We start from the raw sequence: 19,518 nt of genomic DNA on the forward strand, positions 1-19,518 counted from the left end.
GGTGGGGATTCCCCCCACTCCATCAAGCAATGTGTAAATTATATTAAATAAATAAATACTGCTAGTAGCAGGGACGTGCAAACAACTTTGGTTAGTAAAAATCCCACCGAGCCACGCTCCGCAGATTTAATCCACTTCCATGATTATATCAAAAGTAGATGAGCCATTTTCCCCGTTACAATCTGACTCCTGTGTCTATACATTAATACCCTTAGCTGGACCAGGCTTCCCCTTCATCTCCATGTTTAGTAATTAAGAAATCCTAAAAAAAAGGTTCTCTCTCCCATTAAGCAGACCCTGGTTCCTAGGACTATCCTGTTATATGAAGGGCAGCTGGGCTGAGGTTTTTTTTAAAATTAGCTGTGATTGAACTGATATGGAAAAAGTTGAGATGCCCACCACTTTCTCCCCTTGTGTAATGGTAATTCTGTGTAATGTGTCTGAATAGATGAATTTATTTATTTGCCTGAGATGAAGTACTGACAACATATAAAACAAGCCTGCCTTGGGGTAATGTGTGTGCATTTTGCAGTTGCTGGAATCTGCCTACCTACCTATCATGTGACTGCATGCATATTTGGAAAGAGCTAAAATATCTGCTCCCATTGCTCAGTCCCAGCTCCTGCCAACCTAGCAGTTTGAAAGCACGCAAAAAAGTGCAAGTAGATAAATAGGTACCGCTCCGGCAGAAAGGTAAACAGTGTTTCTGTGCGCTCCTCTGGTTTCAGTGTTCCGTTGCACCACATGACCCGGAAAAACTGTCTGCGGACAAACGCTTACTCCCTCGGCCTGTAAAGTGAGATGAGCGCCGCAACCCCAGAGTCGTCTGCGACTGGACTTAACTGTTGGGGTCCTTTAAAATATCAGGACTGAACAGCATTGTGGGGTGGGGTGGGGGGATTCTCTCTCTTCCAGTAATGCCAATGTGGTCTATTGGAAACTTTGGGCATTATAACAGTGTTTTAAATGTGGTTAGTGTAAGGTCTGTGTCAGGGAAGAAAGGCTGTATTCCGTTCACTTTCAGGTTGTAATTCTATAGACGCTTACCTGCATTCAGTGGGACTTACTTCCAAGTATATATGCACTGTCAGGTGCCCCAAGGAGCTTCTTGCCACATCTGTCCAGAACATGCTTTAAAAACAAACAACACTTAAAGTAAGATTTTAATCTTCACTGTGTAGAACGGAAACATGTCATGCCACTTCACAGACGAATGTGGATTTTCACAGGTTGGGAAGTAGGATAGATTTCCTCTAATACTGTCACAATTCCTAAACCCAATCATCAGTAAGGTTTCCCTTTTCTTAAATCAGCTAGTTGTAGAGGCTGAAAAATATGGCTTTGGGAGAACTGAGTCCAAATCTCAGATTAGCCATAGGGCTCACTAAGTACCGTATTTTTTGCACCATAACACTCACTTTTTTCCTCCTAAAAAGTAAGGGGAAATGTCTGTGCGTGTTATGGAGGGAATGCCTACGGGTGGCATGCCTACGGATTTTCCTCCTCTAAAAACTACATGTGTGTTATGGTCAGGTGCGTGTTATAGAGCGAAAAAATACGGTAGTTTGCAGTTCCTTATCTTAACCTAGTTCAGCCCACCTCACAATGTTACTAGAAGAAGGCAGAGCCAGCCCTACTGTTGGGCAGAGGGAGGCGGCTGTCTAAGATGGCCAATGCTGATTGGCAGAAGATGCCAGAACTGTACAGTGCCATGATGTCTGCCCCCTGGACTCCCTAAGTTAGCCAGCTGGTGGAGGACCCGACTGCTGGAAAAAAATTCACCTGCCAGTTTTATTCTGTTGCATTTATATCTCACTTTTTTTCTCCAAGGAGTTAAAGGCAGCAGGTATGGTTCTCTTCCTCCTCATTTAATCCTCACAACAACCCTGTGGGGTAGGTTAGGCTGAGAGGTAGTGGCTATCCCAAGGTCACCCAGTGAGCTTCATGGCTGAGTGGGGATTTGAAGCCTCCTAGGATCTAGTCCAATAATCTAACCACTACACCACACTGGATTTCTGTATGTGGCTTTTGTATGTGACTTCTATATGTTGAATGAAGTGGTGGTAGTGAGGGAATCTTGTTCATAACCTCAGGCAGCAAAAATGTTTGGCCCGGTCTTGGGAAGGAGACATGAGATACAACTTGCAGAGCACTGAAAAAAGCTCCTAGAAAGGTAAATAGGAATATTTGGATTGAAGAAGAGACAATTCGAGGATGTTTCCTTAAGGCTGCTACCAGGTAACATGGGAGGACTTAACAACCTAAGAACAAATATAATGACTCAACCAAGGAAGGACATTTGGGTGGATACTTCCATCACACCAGCCTTGTTTACGTCTATTTAGAAATCTATCAAAACAGCTCAATCTCAGGTCCTGATTTCAGAAGCCCCCTGACATGTTTGCTGTGCCGGGATTTTATTGTATTTCCTTACCTTTATATCCCCTTCCTTCCTTGCATCATGTAACCCTAGTTAGCATACATGTCAGTCTTAGAGAAGTCCACATTTAAAGCACATCCAACACACATTTAAGGCACATGACCTTCCGCCAAAGAACCCTGAGAACTTTGTTTGTTAAGGCTGCCTGGAACGGTAGCTCTGTGAGTGAGGAATAGTCATTCCCAGGATTCTCTGGGGGAAGGTCATGTGATTTAAATATGTGCTAGATGTGCTTTAAATATATGTGTGGATCTGCAGTCTCCTATCCAGGCATGGTCCGAACCTCCTTGGCTTTGGCAAAGTGCCTTCAGACCATATCCTGGAACCATAGCCTTGCACATGGGGCTAGTACCTCCTTGAGCATATGTAAAGTCTAAGAACAACCTAACACCTCTAGGGTTTGGATGAAATTATTAAAGGGCAAAGAAGTGTGGGTTCTAGCCACCTTTGGACTCGAGAGCCTTGTTCTACAGCGCTAGATCACAGCTCCCTCTCAATATCATCAGTAGGATCCAGGAACCAGCACCTTAATGCAACGCTGTGTTTCTCTTCTGCTGTGCATAAAGTTAGACTGGGTCACAGAACAGGAAAGAGAAAAATTGTTTCAGGACAGCAAGAGAGTTTACAGCTGCGGAACTGGGTAATGCAGCACCCTGAGCGAGGGCAAAAGTTGTAACCCCCTCCAAATATTTCTTATTTGCACTATAATTCCTTTCAGTACAGTCACTTCTCAGTAGGCACTCATATAATTATAGGTGGTGGTGGTTGTTATAATATTTTGCGCTCCCTCAGCTCTGCATGCCCACACTGCCTGAAATCTGGCACTGATAAGAACCTCCTTTCTCTCTTGCATTCCACTTATAATGTCCCTTTTCCTCCTCATCTATTCCTCCTTTCTAATACCTTTTGAGTTCTGCTGCTGTGTCTGCCACAATCTTCTGGGAAGAGCAAATGGGAAACAAAAGCAGCCTCTATATCTATCCATCCATATCAATGGCTCTCTTTGGCCATTCAGAGTGAAGACAGCCTGGCAGAGAGGAGAGAGAGATGGATGGACTGTTACTGTTGTGTCACCATCCTTATTCTCTGCCCGGGCCTTTGGCGGGAGAGAGCAACATGAGGAGCAGCACGCCACCAGCAAGGTCACCCTGTCACAGCGCAAGGCGTGGAGGGAGGGAGAGGATGGCAGAGATTCAGGAGTGGGTGCTCAGAACAATGGCCGCAGTCAGGAGAGGAGTGGGAGGAAATGAGATCAGAGATAGCGTCAGAAGAAAGCAAAGTTCATGGGCACTGGAGATGGGGCCTCCCACCCTCTGCAAAAAGTAGCAGGATTCACCTGATAAGGTGTTGAAGGAAGCAGCCCTGGGGATCGATTTATCTGTTGGCAGCTTCTGGGCCAAACAGACCCCTCTGGAAGGATGAACCACAGGCCAAGCATGCGAAGCGGCAGAGTGTCTAAGGATAAAGTGCAAGAAATCTGTAACTGCATCTCCCAACTTTTTTATATATTAGTTCTTTTATTTATCTATTTATAAAAATATTTAGTACATACTGCTGTAACATAAAAATATATCACAGCAGTTTACAGCAATATAAAAATCATACTCGCTGTAACATCAAACCCAAGAGTGGGGATCCTATGACTTTCCAGATGGTAGTCATCTCTCATAATCCCTGATCCCATGCTAACTGAAGCTGGCAGGAGTTGGAGCCTAATAATAATAATAATAATAATAATTATTATTATTATTTATTTGTACCCCGCCCACATCTGGCTGGGCTTCCCCAGCCACTCTGGGCGGCTTCTAACAAATATTAAAAATACATTAAAATATCACACATTAAAAACTTCCCTGAACAGGACTGCCTTCAGATGTCTTCTAAATGTCAGGTAGTTGTTTATCTCTTTAACATCTGATGGGAGGGCGTTCCACAGGGCGGGAGCCACTACCAAAAAGTCCCTATGCCTGGTTCCCTGTAGCTTAGCTTCTCACAGTGAGGGAACCATCAGAAGGCTCTTGGTGCTGGACCTCAGTGTCTGGGCAGAACAATGGGGGTGGAGACGCTCCTTCAGGTATACTGGGCCGAGGCCGTTTAGGGCTTTAAAGGTCAGCACCAACACTTTGAATTGTGCCCAGAAACGTACTGGGAGCCAATGTAGGTCTTTCAGGACCAGTGTTATATTATCGTCCCTGGTCTAATGCCCCTCTAAGTCACAGCTGTGGTCCAAAGAGCCCCAACCAGAGTTTTTATTATTCATGGAGGGGCGGGAATATAAAGGCACCATACCAGTGACTTTAAATCTGCTTAAATGCCCAGATCCTACTCCTCGATTAAAGCAGCTCTCGGGTGGAGCTGAGTTCTAATCCAGGTCAGCTCAAAATCCTGTCCAGATGAGCCACAGATGAGACATTCAGCACTGTAGCTGCTCAGCCTGTCCTTGAGGCATTGCTGAGCTTTAGCCCCAAATTTCCCTCCGCCCAGCTCAGAGGATGAGTCACACAGAAAACAGGTGACACCAAAGAGGAAAAGATGATTTCTGACATAAATAGGACCTCAGGCCTGGAATGCAAGACTAGCCTTCTGCAAACCTCAGAGCAGATTACATGGAGACAAGGTTTCAACTTGAAACCTTGCCATAAGAGAGAAGGAGAGCATCTAATTGTTCCTTCGTTTTCCCCCATTTCTGTAGTGCCTTGATCTCACGTGCTTCAGGGCACCTCTACTTTTGATGCTGTCCTCCAGAAACAGTTTGCATTCTGTCTCACTATTCCTCCCCCCTTTCTCTTCATTCTTACTTCCTTTTGTTCTGAGCAATCAGAAAACAAAGGGGACATTCTTTGTTTTTTGGGTGGTTTTTTTCCCAAATCAGCCTTGGAATGTAGATGAAGTACAAAAGCAGGGATAAGCACCTGCTGCTGCCCTCTGGCGCCATGCTGTGGCTCCTAGCTGGATGTGCATGGGGAAACCACACGCATTAGTGTGAACAGATTACTGCAGAGGTTTTCAAACTTTTTGAGTCCACGGCTCCCTTAACCAACTACATTCTTTCTGTGCCACCCCTGTGGGGCTCAAGAGCCCAGTTGTGTCACCCCTTGCCTGCAGAGCTGGCAGCCTCACTCCCTTTTTTGAACACCCTCCCCTATGGAGTATTACCTCAGCCTCCTCTCCCCTTTCCTTGGGAGTCCTCTGGGCAGCCACTGCCCCTGGTCTCTTACTTTCACCCCCTGCCCCAAAGAGGGGTGTCTCCCAGAGGCACCATTCGCCTGCGAAGCTTATACAGTCATACCTCGGGTTGAATGTGCTTCAGGTTGAGCGCTTTCGGGTTGTGCTCCACAGCAACCCGGAAGTAACGGAGCGCGTTACTTCCGGGTTTCGTCGCTTGCATATGTGCAGGTGCTCAAAATGACGTCACGCGAATGCATGGAAGCGGCAAAACGCGACCTGCACATGCACAGACGCGCCATTGCATCTTACATTCCATTCATGATGCAAACGGGGCTCCGGAACGGATCCTGTTCGCATCCCGAGGTACCACTCTAGTTTATAGCCAGGGCTGCTGCAATAAACAGCTGTGCAAGCCTTTGGGAGACAGAGACAGGAGAGGGCATCAGAGGAGGGAGGGAAGGAAAGAGGGACAGAGGCCTGCGGCACCCCTGACCATCATTCAAGGCACCCCAGGGTGCAACGGCACACTAGCTGAAAACCACTGGATTACTGTAACATACTCCACGCTGGCCGCTTTTGAAAGGTTCTCAATAACTATCACTGATCCACAGGAATGCCAACTTAGCCCCATGACCATGGGTGCCCAGGGCAGTAGGTGCCATGCGGCGTGCATGGCCCTGGCATTGAAATTTGTGGGTGCCCAACGACTTCATGGGGATATTGTGGGTACTTGGGCACCCAGGGCCCCAGGGAGTTGGTAATTCCAGAATGTTAACTGGGGATGGCAAGAGTAGAACATACAGTGTTGATTCTAAGACAACTTCACTGGATCCCAGTTGGTTTCCAGGCCCAATTCAAAGGGACGTGTTTAACCTCTATGGCGTTTAATTGTGTGCAGCTAGGATAGCTCAAGGACCAACTTCTCCCTTACAAAACATACCTATTCATTAATAAAAACTTTCTGAGAAACCTTACTATAAGCCTTTGGTGGGTGGGTGGTTAGCCAAACAGGGCATTGAGACCTTGGCATTCTCTTTGTAGGGTCATTGACCATGCTTCCACTCTTCTGGCTGTTACGGAACTGATAAGGATGAGTCTTTTTCCCCCCAGAAGGGTTTTGGGGCTTATTGATCACTTTTATCTGATTCAACTTGACATTCTTTTCTCTCCTGATTTTCCTTGCTTCGCAACCTGTTTTATTATTTATGCAGCTTGATTTGTTGGATTTTATGTAGTTTTTAACTGCAGGTTTTTATTAGTTGCCCTTCAGATTTATCAGCTCAGAATATAAAATAAGAATGTATTAAATTAATACATGTACAACATGACAGCAGGCATGCCTCTTTATTCCACTGTGAAAACATGGCTATAAGGAAGAAGATAGACCCCACCTGATTCTGTGGCTAAAAACAGTCAACATCCCATTAGGGATGTTTTCTGCAAAAGGAGACCAAAATCTCCTCACTTTGGCCAGAAGGAAACTGAATTGTAAACCCTTTTGAAAACTGAAATATTACACAGTAAATATTGCCAGTGGTAATTCTTGTCCAGACAAGAATTCTTGTATTCTGCAGCTGGTCATCACATATAAAACCCAATGTTCTGCTGGGATCAAATAATACTGCAGATGTTCATCTAGTTGCTAAATTTACAGAGCGCCCAGTTGCAGCAGTTTATGTAAGAACCAGGGACAGGAATGATGACCCAGACTTGATCAACATGTCAAGTTGTCATGTTTCTACAAGCCACATCATAAGCAAATAATGCAACCCAGACCATGTCCACCCCTATTTTTGCAAGGCAAATTGGTCTTCCAAGGGAAATCTTCAATTAGATTCATGATGTAAACAAGTGATGCTGAAGTGCAAGGTAAGAGGCCTCGCTCCAGACGGCCATGGGCAGGTATGACTCACCTACAGTACATTTGCACCAGGCATTAGTTTGACAAACATCCAATTAGAAGTAGTACTTGCTCTTCCACTTAAGGACTATGGCCAGTGTTCCAGTACATTGAAAATTGCTTAAAAGATTAACAGAACTGGTTTTTCTTTGTATCAAGGGCTTGTTAGCATCAAAAAGTGGAACAGGATATGCATATGCTCCTCCCTGGTGCCAGTTAACTTCTGGAAGGTCAACTTGAGTCAGTATCAAGGCATATCCACAAGCATACAAAACTGAGAACAGCATAACATCTCAATTCGAGAAAGAGAAGTCTCAGAGTCATTCTGCATTCTGCAATCACAGCTCAAATTCTGTAATTGTATAGTAAATCCTACTAGCAACATTTGGGTTTCTGAACAATGATTTTTAGCTGGGGCTCAGAAACAGATCTTATATTTCTCAGTAAGGAAACCGCCATGATGTGGCCTTTTTTGGTTTCTGAACATTTAGTAAACAAGGGAAGCGAGTCAGACCCATAGGAGCCAACTCTCAGGGGCCGAGGTCCCTTCAGGCCCCCCAATAAAATATTTGAGGGAGTTGCCCCAAGTTCATAGGTATTGCCATTCAAATGGTGGGCATACACCGCACCATTTAATTATGTGGGGCAGGGCTTACCCGCTCCCCCCAATATTTTATTCAAGTTGGCACCACTGAAACCATTGGTCCACCTAGCTCAATAATGCTGATATGCCAAGGGAGCCTTTTCATCTCAATTCCTGTTTGGGGGGCCATATGCCAACGGTGGGCAGAGGCAGAGGGAAAATGGACAGAGAAACAGACACATGTGATTCTTACCTTTGTTCAGTAGGCTATATATCAGCAGTGCTGCTTTTAATGTTTTATGACCGTGAACTTCCCTTCTGGTCACAGAAGTGTATATCCTGATGCTCACATTGCAGTGGAGATGGCCAGCTTCTTCATTATTGTTTTCTAAAAGCCCCAACACTACAATTGCAATAAACATAATCCATCATCATCATTTCAATACTGCAGGTTGGAAACAGAGAGGAAGTGCAGGTTATAACAGCCCTACCATGGACACCTGTGTTATTGTCTCCATACTTGATATTGGGGGCAGGAGTTTACAGCATATCCTCCACTTTTCTCCAGTTAAAATAGGAACGCCCTATCTAAATAATAATAATAATAATAATAATAATAATAATAATAATAATAATTTTGTTTATGCCCTATCTGAATGGATTGCTCTGGGTAGCTTCCAACATATATAAAAACATAATAAAACATTAAACATTTAAAAACTTCCCTATACAGGGCTGCCTTCAGATGCCTTCTAAAGGTTGTACTGTATAGTTGCTTATCTCCTTGGCTCAGGGGTCGCAAAACTCCATACCCTCCAACATTTCTCTGATGAAAATAGGGAAGTCCAGTGCTTTTTTCCTGAGGGTACGCATACCTCTAAACATTTTGTGAATCTTTGTACTTTTGTCCATTTACTGTATTTATTTCCCCCAATTTGAAGTATAAAATGGTGATTTTCTTGAGTCAAAATGAGAGTACCCCTAAACATTGTTTTTTTGGGGGGGAAGCACCAGGGATGTCCTATGGAAAAGTGGGACATTCTGAGATTAAATTAGAAAACTGGAATGGCTTCTGTAAACCTGGGACTGTCCCTGGAAAATAGGGACATTTGGAGGGTCTGTTACAACTATCCTGTATCGTCACGATTATCATATTATCAAGTGGGGGGGCTGAGACTGGCAGATATTCTGATAAGGAGAGTTATTACAACGGGGCTTTCTCCATCCCTGGTATAGGCCCAAGGCTTAGTGGTGCTTGGTAAATGGAGTCCTGTCAACTACCACAGAGAGGTGTCTTTCTGAGAGACCTCGGCAGGCTCTCAAATAAAATAACAAGGGGTGGGGAACCTTAAACTGAGCCTGAAGGCCACCTTTTTCGTTCGAGGGGCCAGATGCCAGTACTGGGTGAGGCTAGAGGGCAAAGTGGGCCTTGCAACTGTGAGGGGAGAGACTCCATCAGGCAAGGCCTCCCTTCACCTGCCTTGCCCCACCCTCTAGTCTCTGCTTCTCAATTTGTATTGTATTACTTTATGTACTGTGGCTTGCCATTGTTTTATTGATTATAGTTTAGAAATTATTTATTGTAACTGCTGAGTGGATTTCTGTTTAACTTTTATATGTCGATATTATTATTTTATACTACTCTAATAATGGTTGAGTATTACTTTTTGATGTAGGTTGCTTATTTTAATGTTTTGTTTTATTATCACATTTTTGTACTGCGTTAGATTGTTATAAGATGTACATTTTTTGTTTCTCCAGCTTGTAAACCACCTTGAGTATTGTAAGATAGAAAGACGGTATACAAATAAAATAATAAATAAAATAAAATAAAATAATACCTTTGTACACTAAGCTAGCTTCAACACCCTCACACGTTCCTCTCTTTCCAGGCGTGCAGGAGGCATTAGCAGAATTTAATTAACTGTTCCAGACAGGTAAAAACACCTGAGCAGAGTACAAAACAGGGTTGTGGCTCAGGGAAGAGCGCTGAGAGAGGCCTGGGAGGCTCATTTGGGCCTTTAGGCCCTAAGCTTTCCCCAGGCTCACCCTCTGTACAGTGGCACCTTGGGTTACATACGCTTCAGGTTGCAGACTCCGCTAACCCAGAAATATTACGTCGGGTTAAGAACTTTGCTTCAGGATGAGAACAGAAATCGTGTGGCAGCAGCAGGAGGCCCCATTAGCTAAGGTGGTCTTCAGGTTAAGAACAGTTTCAGGTTAAGAACGGACCTCCAGAACGAATTAAGTACTTAACCCGAGGTACCACTGTATACACATTTCCCATTTAGGATGATCTGTAGGATGCAGGACCACCAGCCTCTTAATGCTTCTCTCTCCCCTCCAAGCATGTAGAATTAAGACTGGATCCACATAAAGGGGAATACTTGTTTCAGGACAAGCCAGCAAAAGAGTCTGCTGAGCATGAGAGGATCTGTTTCTCTTTTGCATTCTGCCACAGCGTCCTCGTCGGTCGCCCTTTTGCAATAACTTTTGAGTCCCACTGCTGTCTCTGCTGCAAAATTATAGAAAGAGCCTATGAGACACAAAAGCGACCTCTGTTATCTATCCATCCGTTCAGACGGCTGCCATTCCAAGTGGAGAGAGAGAGAGCCTGGCAGAGAGAGGAAGGAAAGAAAGGAAGGAAGGAAGGAAGGAAGGAAGGAAGGAAGGAAGGAAGGAAGGAAATGAGTGCTGGGTTATTACTGTCGTGGCTTCATCCTCATTGCCTGCCTGGGCCTTTGGTGGCAAAGGATGGCAGGAGCAGCACCACAGCCTCCAGCAAGGTCACCCTGTCACAGCGAATGGCATGGAGGGAGGCAGAGGATGGCAGAGATTCAGGAGTGGGCGCTGAGAACAATGGTTGCAGTCAGGAGAGGAGTGGGAGGAAATGAGATCAGAGATAAGTGTCAGAAGAAAGCAGAATTCATGGGCACTCACTGCAAACAGGGCCTTCCAGCCTCAGTTAAAAAACAACTGATGGGGGCTGATGTGCTGAAGGCAGCAGCCCTGGGGCATGATCTGTCTACTGGCAGTTTCTGGGCCAAGCAGGCCCTATGGAAGGATAGGCCATAGGCCAAGGATATGAGGCACGGAAGGGGCAACAAGCAAGCAGCAGTTTCCCCCATGCAGCCCTTTTCCTGATTGAATTCCCATTATGCTTCAAAGTTAATTTTTTAAAATGGCAAAACATTATTACCCTTCTGAAGCACAGTATTCCATAATCAACAAAACCCCTTTGATGTTCAGAGTCATAGGTGCCAGTGTGGCACCTTCACTAGAGCATCACAAAAAAGTGAGCAAGCTGTGCACATGCGCATTGAAGAGGAAGCATGAAGCTGGAGCCAAAAGTCTGCAACTTGCAAGTCTTGAAATGAGAGTATACAAGGTGTTAGGATGAGGTAACTGGGTTAGTCTCTTGTCTGGGTGTGAATGTGTGGTCCGCTGAGGTTGTTGGGACAAAGAAGTCATAATGACTGTTTGCAACGTTACTGAATATATCAAATATAGCAGTTTTTAGAGACCGTAACTCTTTCATTTTAAGCAAGGATATAAATCACCACGGGATCCAATCAGATTTGACCTTTAAGTGCTCTACTACCCAATTTGGACCAGGACCTATAGCTGTGACGTGTGATCTCCTGGCAAGAGTTGGGAATCCAGAAACAACTGGAAGGTTTATCATCACTAGTTAAAACATCCCACTCCTCTACTCTAGCTCTGGTCCAAAGTGCCCCAACAGAGTTGTTGAGGAAATATACAGGAACCATGCAAGTGACTTTCAATCTGCTTAAAACTTGAGTTCTTAAATGCCCAAATCCTACCCCAAGATTGGAACATCTCTCAAGTGCAGCAGAGCTCCTATCCAAGTCAGCTCAGATGAGCCACAGGTGAGAAACTCAACATGGCGGCTACTCAGCCTGCCTTTAGGCATTGCTGGGCTTTAGCCACAAATTTCCCTCCACCCAACTCAGAGGGTGAACAACACAGGAAATAGGTGACACCAAAGGGGAGAGGGGAGTTACTGTTGATCTAATTAGGGCCTCAGGTCATTTCTTGGCCTGTAATATGTTAAGAATTTGATTATAAACTCTTCATTGTTCACACAATCCCAAAGTGAGAAACACGTAAACATAATAAAAACAGTTCAATTAAATATACCTTGACTATTTTGACATCAGAACATCTAATTGTTACCCGGTTACTTCCAATCTTTGCAGGGCCTTGATCTCATAGGCTTCAGGGGACCTCTAATTTAATCCTGTCCTCCCTAAACTGTTTGCAATCTTTTTCTAATATCCCCCCCACTATTTCTTGAATCTTCCTCCATGTATTCTGATACAAACCAGTTAGAAAGCCAGAGGTACATTCTCTGTTTAATAAAAATCATCATCACCGTTTCATATTGTTATGGATTTGGAAGGATGCACGGTAACAGGAGAGGTTAAGTACCTAGAGCTGCCCTCTGCTGCCACCCTGTGCCTACTAGCAGTAACTACACGAGGAGAAATAAATCACCCAAACCAGGAAATTTGCATCCTCTTCATATTCAGATTTGATGACTGCAACAGACTCTAGAATGGCTGCTATTGAGTGGATATTACAATTGGTCCAGAATGTGGCTGCCATAATTTTAAGTGGGTCAAAGAACTTCTTTGCGTTGTTATGGGCCAAAGGAAGGCAGAGTAATACGTTTGGCACTAGCTTGGCTGCAGGAGTTGCCAGAAGTCAGGGTACAACGTGCCATCCAACAGTAGATGTAGAATGATGTAGGGGGTTGCTAAAAGGGACCAGGCATTTCAAATGTAGTACGTTGGTCATTGTTCTTTTGCCTTGCCTGCAAGTGCATCCCAGGGCCCCATTCAGTGGGCTCATTTTAACCTATAAAGTTGCAAAACAGCCAAGGACCCCAGTACCCGGAACACAGCGATCCCTGAGTGTGCTCGAACCACCAACCTTCTGGTTAACAGCAAGACACACCAACTCATTGTGCCACTGGGGGCTCTACCTGTGGAATCGTCTCCCCAGAGTTCACCAAAGTGTATGGGGCCTGTGGTGTATGGAGGTTACTTACTTTTATATAAGGGCATTTTCTTTTGGACTGTATCCAACAAAGCTCCACTGGCACGTCAGACTTGTATGCATGCAACAGATCTTCCTCTTCATCTCCAGTCTCCTCCAGCTCCTTTCCCCCATCAGTGCCAGGGGGTGGGAGTCAATCTTTTGAACGAGTTATCATAAACCAGGAAGTACATCTGTGTGGCTTGGAGAATGGTTTCCAAACCATCTTAAACACAGTACTACCTTGCAGTACTTTCACCAGTCATAGTGGGAGTTCTTACCTAGGGATCCACATTCTGGTGGTTGTGGATTAAACCAAGGTTCTGCTATGCTCAGTGAATGCAGAGGGGGGTTAAGGCCAAACACAAGAATTATGACCCAGATTGGATCATCATGTTGTCAAGCCACATCATAAACAAAGAATGCAACCCAGACCATGTCCACCCTTATTTTTGCAAGGCAAATTGGTCTTCCAAGAGAAACCTTCAATTAGATTCATGATGTAAACAAGCGATGCTGAAATGCAAGGTAAGAGGCCTTGCTCCAGACTGCCATGGGCAGGCATGATTCACCTACAGTACATTTGCACCGGGCATTAGTTTGACAAACATCCATTAGAAGTAGTACTTGCTCTTCCACTTAAGGACTATGGTGACTTTGTAAAGCACATCAGAAACTAGCAAAATAATTCATATTTAGGAAAGCCTTCAAGTTCAATGAAGCTTACTCCCAGGTAAGCAGGTCTAAGTCTGCGGCCTAAATGTTCTTTTCTTTATACTGGGTTGGATTTACTCTTCCTTCTGTTAAAAAGGGCTCCTTCTATTTGCTGAAATAGCTTTGATCAAGGGGAGACTTCTGCTAGACGAAGCAGTAGAGTTGTTGTTTTTGCTGTATTCCTCTTTCCTCTATAGCCTTCAGGATCACCTCAGATGCTCTTCCGAAGGATCCCTCAACCCCCCCCCCCCGAGCCAGAGCAGCTTTTTAAGGAACTGCCAAAAGAAGGAAAAACCCTGCTTAACTCCAGTGGAGAGTTACATGAGTGGAATTCCACTCAGCCCAAGTATGAATGTGATCAAGTAAACTTTTTGTATTGGAGGTGGGCAAGTTTGAATCCTCCAAAAGCTGTTATAATACAGCGGTATCTGAGAAGCATAAAAAAAGGAACACAATGTACATGCTTCTCCCAGGCCCTAGCTACTTCCAGAAGTAGTTACTGGTCAGTGTGAGGACACATCAAGAGTTAATTTCCAGTGCGCAGGCCCACACAAGTGCAAACTGAGTAGAAACAAAGTTGGAGGTGCTTTGTGCATCAACTGATCCAATCCACCGCTTGATCTATGAAATCTGAAACTAAAGCATTCCACAATACACATCTGGCCAGTCTCTGCTTGAAGATACACCACTACATTTAACCTAGCTCTCTGGAGCACTAAGTAACAAGTCTTTGCTAGCTTCTATGACAGTCCTTAAGGTGCCGGATGAGTACTATCTGCTTACACCCACACCCACCCAGTTCCTTACCTCATACAACTTTTTTTCCAATACAGCTGACCACATCTTTGTTGCCCTCCACCAAACCTATTCAGTTTGTTCAGCTCTTGTTAACCATTTTGTGGCTGTGGGCAAATTTGGAAACACAAACTGTTCTGAGCTACACACACACACACACACACACACACACACACACACACTATCACAGAGGCAAGTACACCCCGCCCCACTGCCATGCAGCCAGTCTCTTTCCACCCACCAGCAATTAGCTTGAAGAAACGTGTTTTATCTTTTTCTAATTTGCAGGGAGGGAATCTTCCTGGAAACTCCCCAAGAAGGTCACCCACAAATGATTGGGGGGGACGGGAGATGGGACAAGGAATGTTCTCACCAGTGAAAACACGTCACATGGCATTATTGGCTTCTAAACATTGAACACATTTCCCATTACTTTAGTCCTGCCCACAAACGTGAGGACTACCAATACAAATTGCACTCTACATGTAAACATACAGATTTCTAAGTTCCACAGTCAGTATGCCTAAATAACAGCTAACAACAAGTCATCCACCCCTTAACGTCCAGCCCTTTAAAAACAACACTCTAGCCCAATAACGCATAAACACCAGCTGTAAATTTATTGTGTCAATAGTAGAAACTGGCATCCTTCAAACCATCTCTTTACATAGGCTTAGGGGGTGGTCTTGGTGCAGCACCCTGGGGGGAAAAAAGAAAGGTTGTGTTAGGGGACAGTCGTTTAATTTTGACACAGTTATTTAAATCAAGACAATACTCAATTGCCACCACAAGACCAATTTGATACAGGTGAGTTGCAACAAATGAACAATGCAAGGGAAGCAGTCTGGGGAGCTGGCCTTGCCCTTTTGGCATCATCTTCAACTTTGAGATTAGGCATTTTAATGAATCCTGGCTTATGTCACTATACATCACCATGTACACAGGTGGCACTGTATAAGTTGCAGTGCAGCTGCCTCCTGGGGCAGACTGTGGCTCTATAGTCTATAAGGTTCAGCAAGAACCTGGTGATGCAGTTATTCCTGAAACATTCTGGTGCCTGTATTCCATATTATTTCCAGCCTCTTCCCCATGTAGCTTTTCACTGGCGTTCAATACAAAGTGTGCAAATCTCTACTGTAAGCCATACACAGGACTTCCTACAAAAAAACTGGGAAAGGATGCCGCTGGTATAAAAGGGCGTAGATCAAGAACCTCAGAAAAGCACACACACAATAACCCTATGCGTTTTTAGAACAGGGTATCACAGGAAGGAAAGTGCTCAATTTTTATGCTCGGGACATTTCGTTACATAATAATGCAATATCTTAGTGCAAAGGGGCATTTCAATGCTGATGGTGCCTCAGCAGCTAGGAGGTTTTGAAGTGCATAACTTTAAGAACAGCTTTAAGACAATACACTTACAGCAGGCCTGAACCGGGGTGGAGGAGTACGGTCCTTCCGGGCCTCACGGGAACGGTTCCTCACCACCTTGCTGTGGATGGCACAGCTAACACAATAGTGAAGCTTCACATAGAGTTTGGGCAGCACATATGCTGGAGAGAAAGGAAGAAGCAACAGAGTTATGTACACAGGCATGCAACTTTTGCATTATAGAAAGGCAAAATCCAGTTCTTATATAGCACCCATGAAAAGCTTCAGAAGTCTTCCAATGGATGGAGGCTCTGCTGGTTAAGCTCATTAATTTTCCAAAGGAAAACCAGCATATAAAATAATATTTTAGAAGAAAAATATTCAGGAGCTTAAAACTTTAACTCATGTTCATTCTGACAGAACAAAGCAGACTAAGCATACAATTAAGAGTCATAATGGGATTTGATTTCTGTTTTTACACAAAGAAATCAGTCTTCATTCCACCCTTCTCAAACTTTATGAATACTGGTAAATCAGAAGTAGCGTACAGAGACATAAGATACTTACAGTCAAACACACTTGCTTCCGAGATATCTCGGACTGCAGCTGCTTCTACTATGTTTCGGATGACAAACTTCTTAATGGCCTTGTCCTTGGGGACGCAGCGGGCACAGTTGGTACAGCGAATAGGCTGGACATGTCCCCGGCCCTTCTTGGCACGGCCGTTATTCCTTCTCTTCTTGGTCTGTTTAAAGGGACAGAAATTTATAAATATTAAGGTATTGGAGAACCAACATATCACTACAGAACACAGGAAAAGCACTGCTCAATACTGAGCAGTATATTCCAAATACCTTTCACTTGAGCATCTCTGGTAAGCATCAGCTCCAGAGATAGACAAGGAAACTTTGCAGCAAATAAAACAGGCACAGGCAAACTCGGCCCTCCAGCTGTTTTGGGACTACAATTCCCATCATCCCTGATCACTGGACCTGTTAGCTAGGGATGATGGGAGTTGTAGTCCCAAAAGACCTGGAGGGCAGAGTTTGCCTATGTCTGAAATAAAAGCAGAGATCCGTAAAATCACCCAAATTCACACCATAACAAGCAAGTCTGAACGTTCAGTATACCTCTGATAAGCTGTTGATGGTGTCAAACAAAGCTAATGGATTTAAGTACCATAATGTCCTCACCTGTGAGCTTCAACAGCACTGGCTTCTGGTTCATTACGATATATGGTGACAGCTACTAGCTTAAATCATGGGCATAGCCAGGAGTGGGGCAGCTTACCTCCCCAATGAATAAAAATAAAAATGGCTTAACTAAAAGCAGAAATAATCAGAATATTTGAAATTTGAATGCTCTCTGAGATCAGTACACACTCCATTCTAAGTGAGGGCCAATGGCACCATGCAGTATTTTTGCTTCTTTAAGTTTTAGTTTGTTTGGTTTGTGAAAAGGGAACTTTAAGTAACAAAAAAATAAAATGGGTTTCTTGTTACAGGCTGGGATTTAAAGTGATTCCAGTGACACTTTTTAAATGTTTGGTATTCTCCCCCCCACCCCCCAGAAACCCAACAAAACTAGGTGACAGAAAGATAAGTAACGTGCTAACAAATAAAGCAGTTCCCATGTTAAAAGGTGGGTTTAATGGTAATTCCATTCTCAAATCTGGCCAGTGTTTTAGAAATAGTCAGACCTTTGGAATGACCCAGGAGGGCTCTTCCTATGTCTTTTCTTCTAATAACACCAATTGTTCTGATAATACACGACCCTCATTTCTGCCTTCCGAGTTGCTGAAATACTATTGGGCAGAGTTCTACATGTTGCAGCCTCCTCCCAGCTTTCCAGTTACGACTGAGCAGATGCATCACAGATACGCCTGTAAGGTTAGCAATTCCTTGCTCCCCCCCCTTTCCACACTACCACTGCCTATTCACATGCAGCAGGGTGACTTGAACTTTCAGTATAATGGCAGAGGCTGAGGTGTTCAAAGAACCAGAGGCGTCATAACACTATTTTTACCAGCGAAATGTGTGTGCACTATGCCCACTGCCACTCACTTCCTAGAGCCACACAAATGCATTTTTTGTGAGTTCTAGTTATTTATGTATATTTACACCCTGCCTTTCATCATGGGACTCCAGGATGCAATTCCCTGGCAGTATCCCATTTAAGTGCAGACCGAACCCAGGGGCCTGCTTAGTGTCTTCAAGTGCATCTTTTGAGCTCTTCCAGGCACCAGTGACATCTCCCGCCCCCTTCTACATTCTTTAAATCATGCCTTTTCAGTTCAGTATTAAATCTTTCGGTTTGCAAGCCCAACTCTGAGAGATCCGAACAAGAGGCAGCCGGGGCAGAATGTGAATGTTTTCAAGCACCAATCCTGTCTCTCGCTCCTCATGGAAAGGAGGGGAATCCTCATGTTCCCAGGAGAACATTAATAATAATAATCTATTATTTTCACCCTGCCCATCTAGCTGGGTTTCCCCAGCCGCTCTAGGTGGCTCCCAACAGAATATTAAAAACACCATAAACCCAGAAACTCCCTAGCGAGCACAGGAGCCAACTCCTGGGGGGCTTTTCGGCTCCCCCAATAAAATATTTGAGGGGTACGAGCCTCCCAAGTTGATGGCCATTGCTATTCAAAAGATGTGCGTGCATTGCGTCAATGTGATCGATTATTTGGGGCGGGGCTTACCTGCCCCCCACCCCACCCAATATTTTATTCAGACTGCTCCCCCCTGCAAGCTAGAGGGAGGCGGGCTGCCCTGCAGGCAATCATGTGCACGGAGAACGAGCCCGTCGCGAGGCCCAGAGGGGTCCCGAGAGGGAAGCCCGCGCCAAGGGAGCAGGAAAAAGGGTAGAGATGGGCTGTACTAACTGGAGCCCGAAAGGGGGGAGACGGGCTGAACCAACTGGAGCCCAAAAGGTGGGGGGGATACTTGAGGAATGTTGAGGTAGGGCGAGGGCCGAGAGGGTGACCTGGAGCCATTAACTCCAAGCCGTTAAAGGGGAACAGGATGGCAGCCCCACCACCAAACCCATTCAAATTCCTAGCTATCTCGTTCTTCCCGCTCCCGCCCTCTCAAACTCATGGCTTCGGCCTCCATTCCCCTTTCTCCGGCCCCGCGGAGCCACACGCGCAACTCTACCCACCATTTCGGCGCTCAAGAAGAGGCGAAAGAGGATCCGGTGGCCGCCCTGCGATCCTTATATAGCTATCACTCCGCGAGGCGGAAACGCTTCACCTCATTTCCGCCCACGGTGAAAAAAGAGGTTTTCAAAGAACGGGTTAAGGAGGGCGGGGGGAGCTAACCCGCCAGAGTGTGTTTCGTCCTGGGGACAGAGAAAGCAATGTTGGGCTCAGTCCCGACTCTGGGCCTTTTTAAAAAATGGGATTATATTCCCTTTCCCTCCTTTGCGGAATGATTTTTCAAAAAAGGAAGAAGTGGTTTGATAAAATCCCGGATGTTTCCCAGGATG

The 19,518-nt window shown here is 44.9% G+C and overlaps 1 protein-coding gene and 1 long non-coding RNA gene across 2 annotated transcripts; both read right to left on the bottom strand.

Annotated features, from left to right (window-relative positions):
- Positions 1-821: 821 nt before the first annotated feature.
- Positions 822-10,148, bottom strand: LOC310671778. The gene is made up of 5 exons (XR_014508180.1): positions 9,933-10,148; positions 8,345-8,494; positions 4,050-4,152; positions 3,344-3,467; positions 822-1,131 (listed from the first exon to the last, which is right to left on the bottom strand). It is a non-coding gene; the product is annotated as an uncharacterized lncRNA (long non-coding RNA).
- A 5,114-nt stretch (positions 10,149-15,262) lies between these two features.
- Positions 15,263-19,347, bottom strand: RPS26 (ribosomal protein S26). Its single transcript, XM_083428139.1, has 4 exons — positions 19,192-19,347; positions 16,600-16,777; positions 16,084-16,214; positions 15,263-15,360 (listed from the first exon to the last, which is right to left on the bottom strand). The coding sequence occupies exons 1-4, from the start codon at positions 19,192-19,194 to the stop codon at positions 15,325-15,327; spliced, it is 348 nt and encodes a 115-aa protein (XP_083284265.1). The 5' UTR covers positions 19,195-19,347; the 3' UTR covers positions 15,263-15,324.
- Between the last annotated feature and the right edge of the window lie 171 nt (positions 19,348-19,518).

The sequence above is a fragment of the Podarcis tiliguerta genome (genome assembly GCF_965153285.1).
Source record: "Podarcis tiliguerta genome assembly, chromosome: 2".
Lineage (NCBI taxonomy): Eukaryota > Metazoa > Chordata > Lepidosauria > Squamata > Lacertidae > Podarcis > Podarcis tiliguerta.

Bases quoted from the DNA above. Each gene is read 5' to 3' on its own strand.
- RPS26 (XM_083428139.1), bottom strand. The intron at 16,215-16,599 runs GTAAGTATCTTA...CTTTCTCTCCAG, and splicing joins GGAAGCAAGTGTGTTTGACT to CATATGTGCTGCCCAAACTC. The intron at 15,361-16,083 runs GTAAGTGTATTG...TTTTCCCCCCAG, and splicing joins CACCCCGGTTCAGGCCTGCT to GGTGCTGCACCAAGACCACC.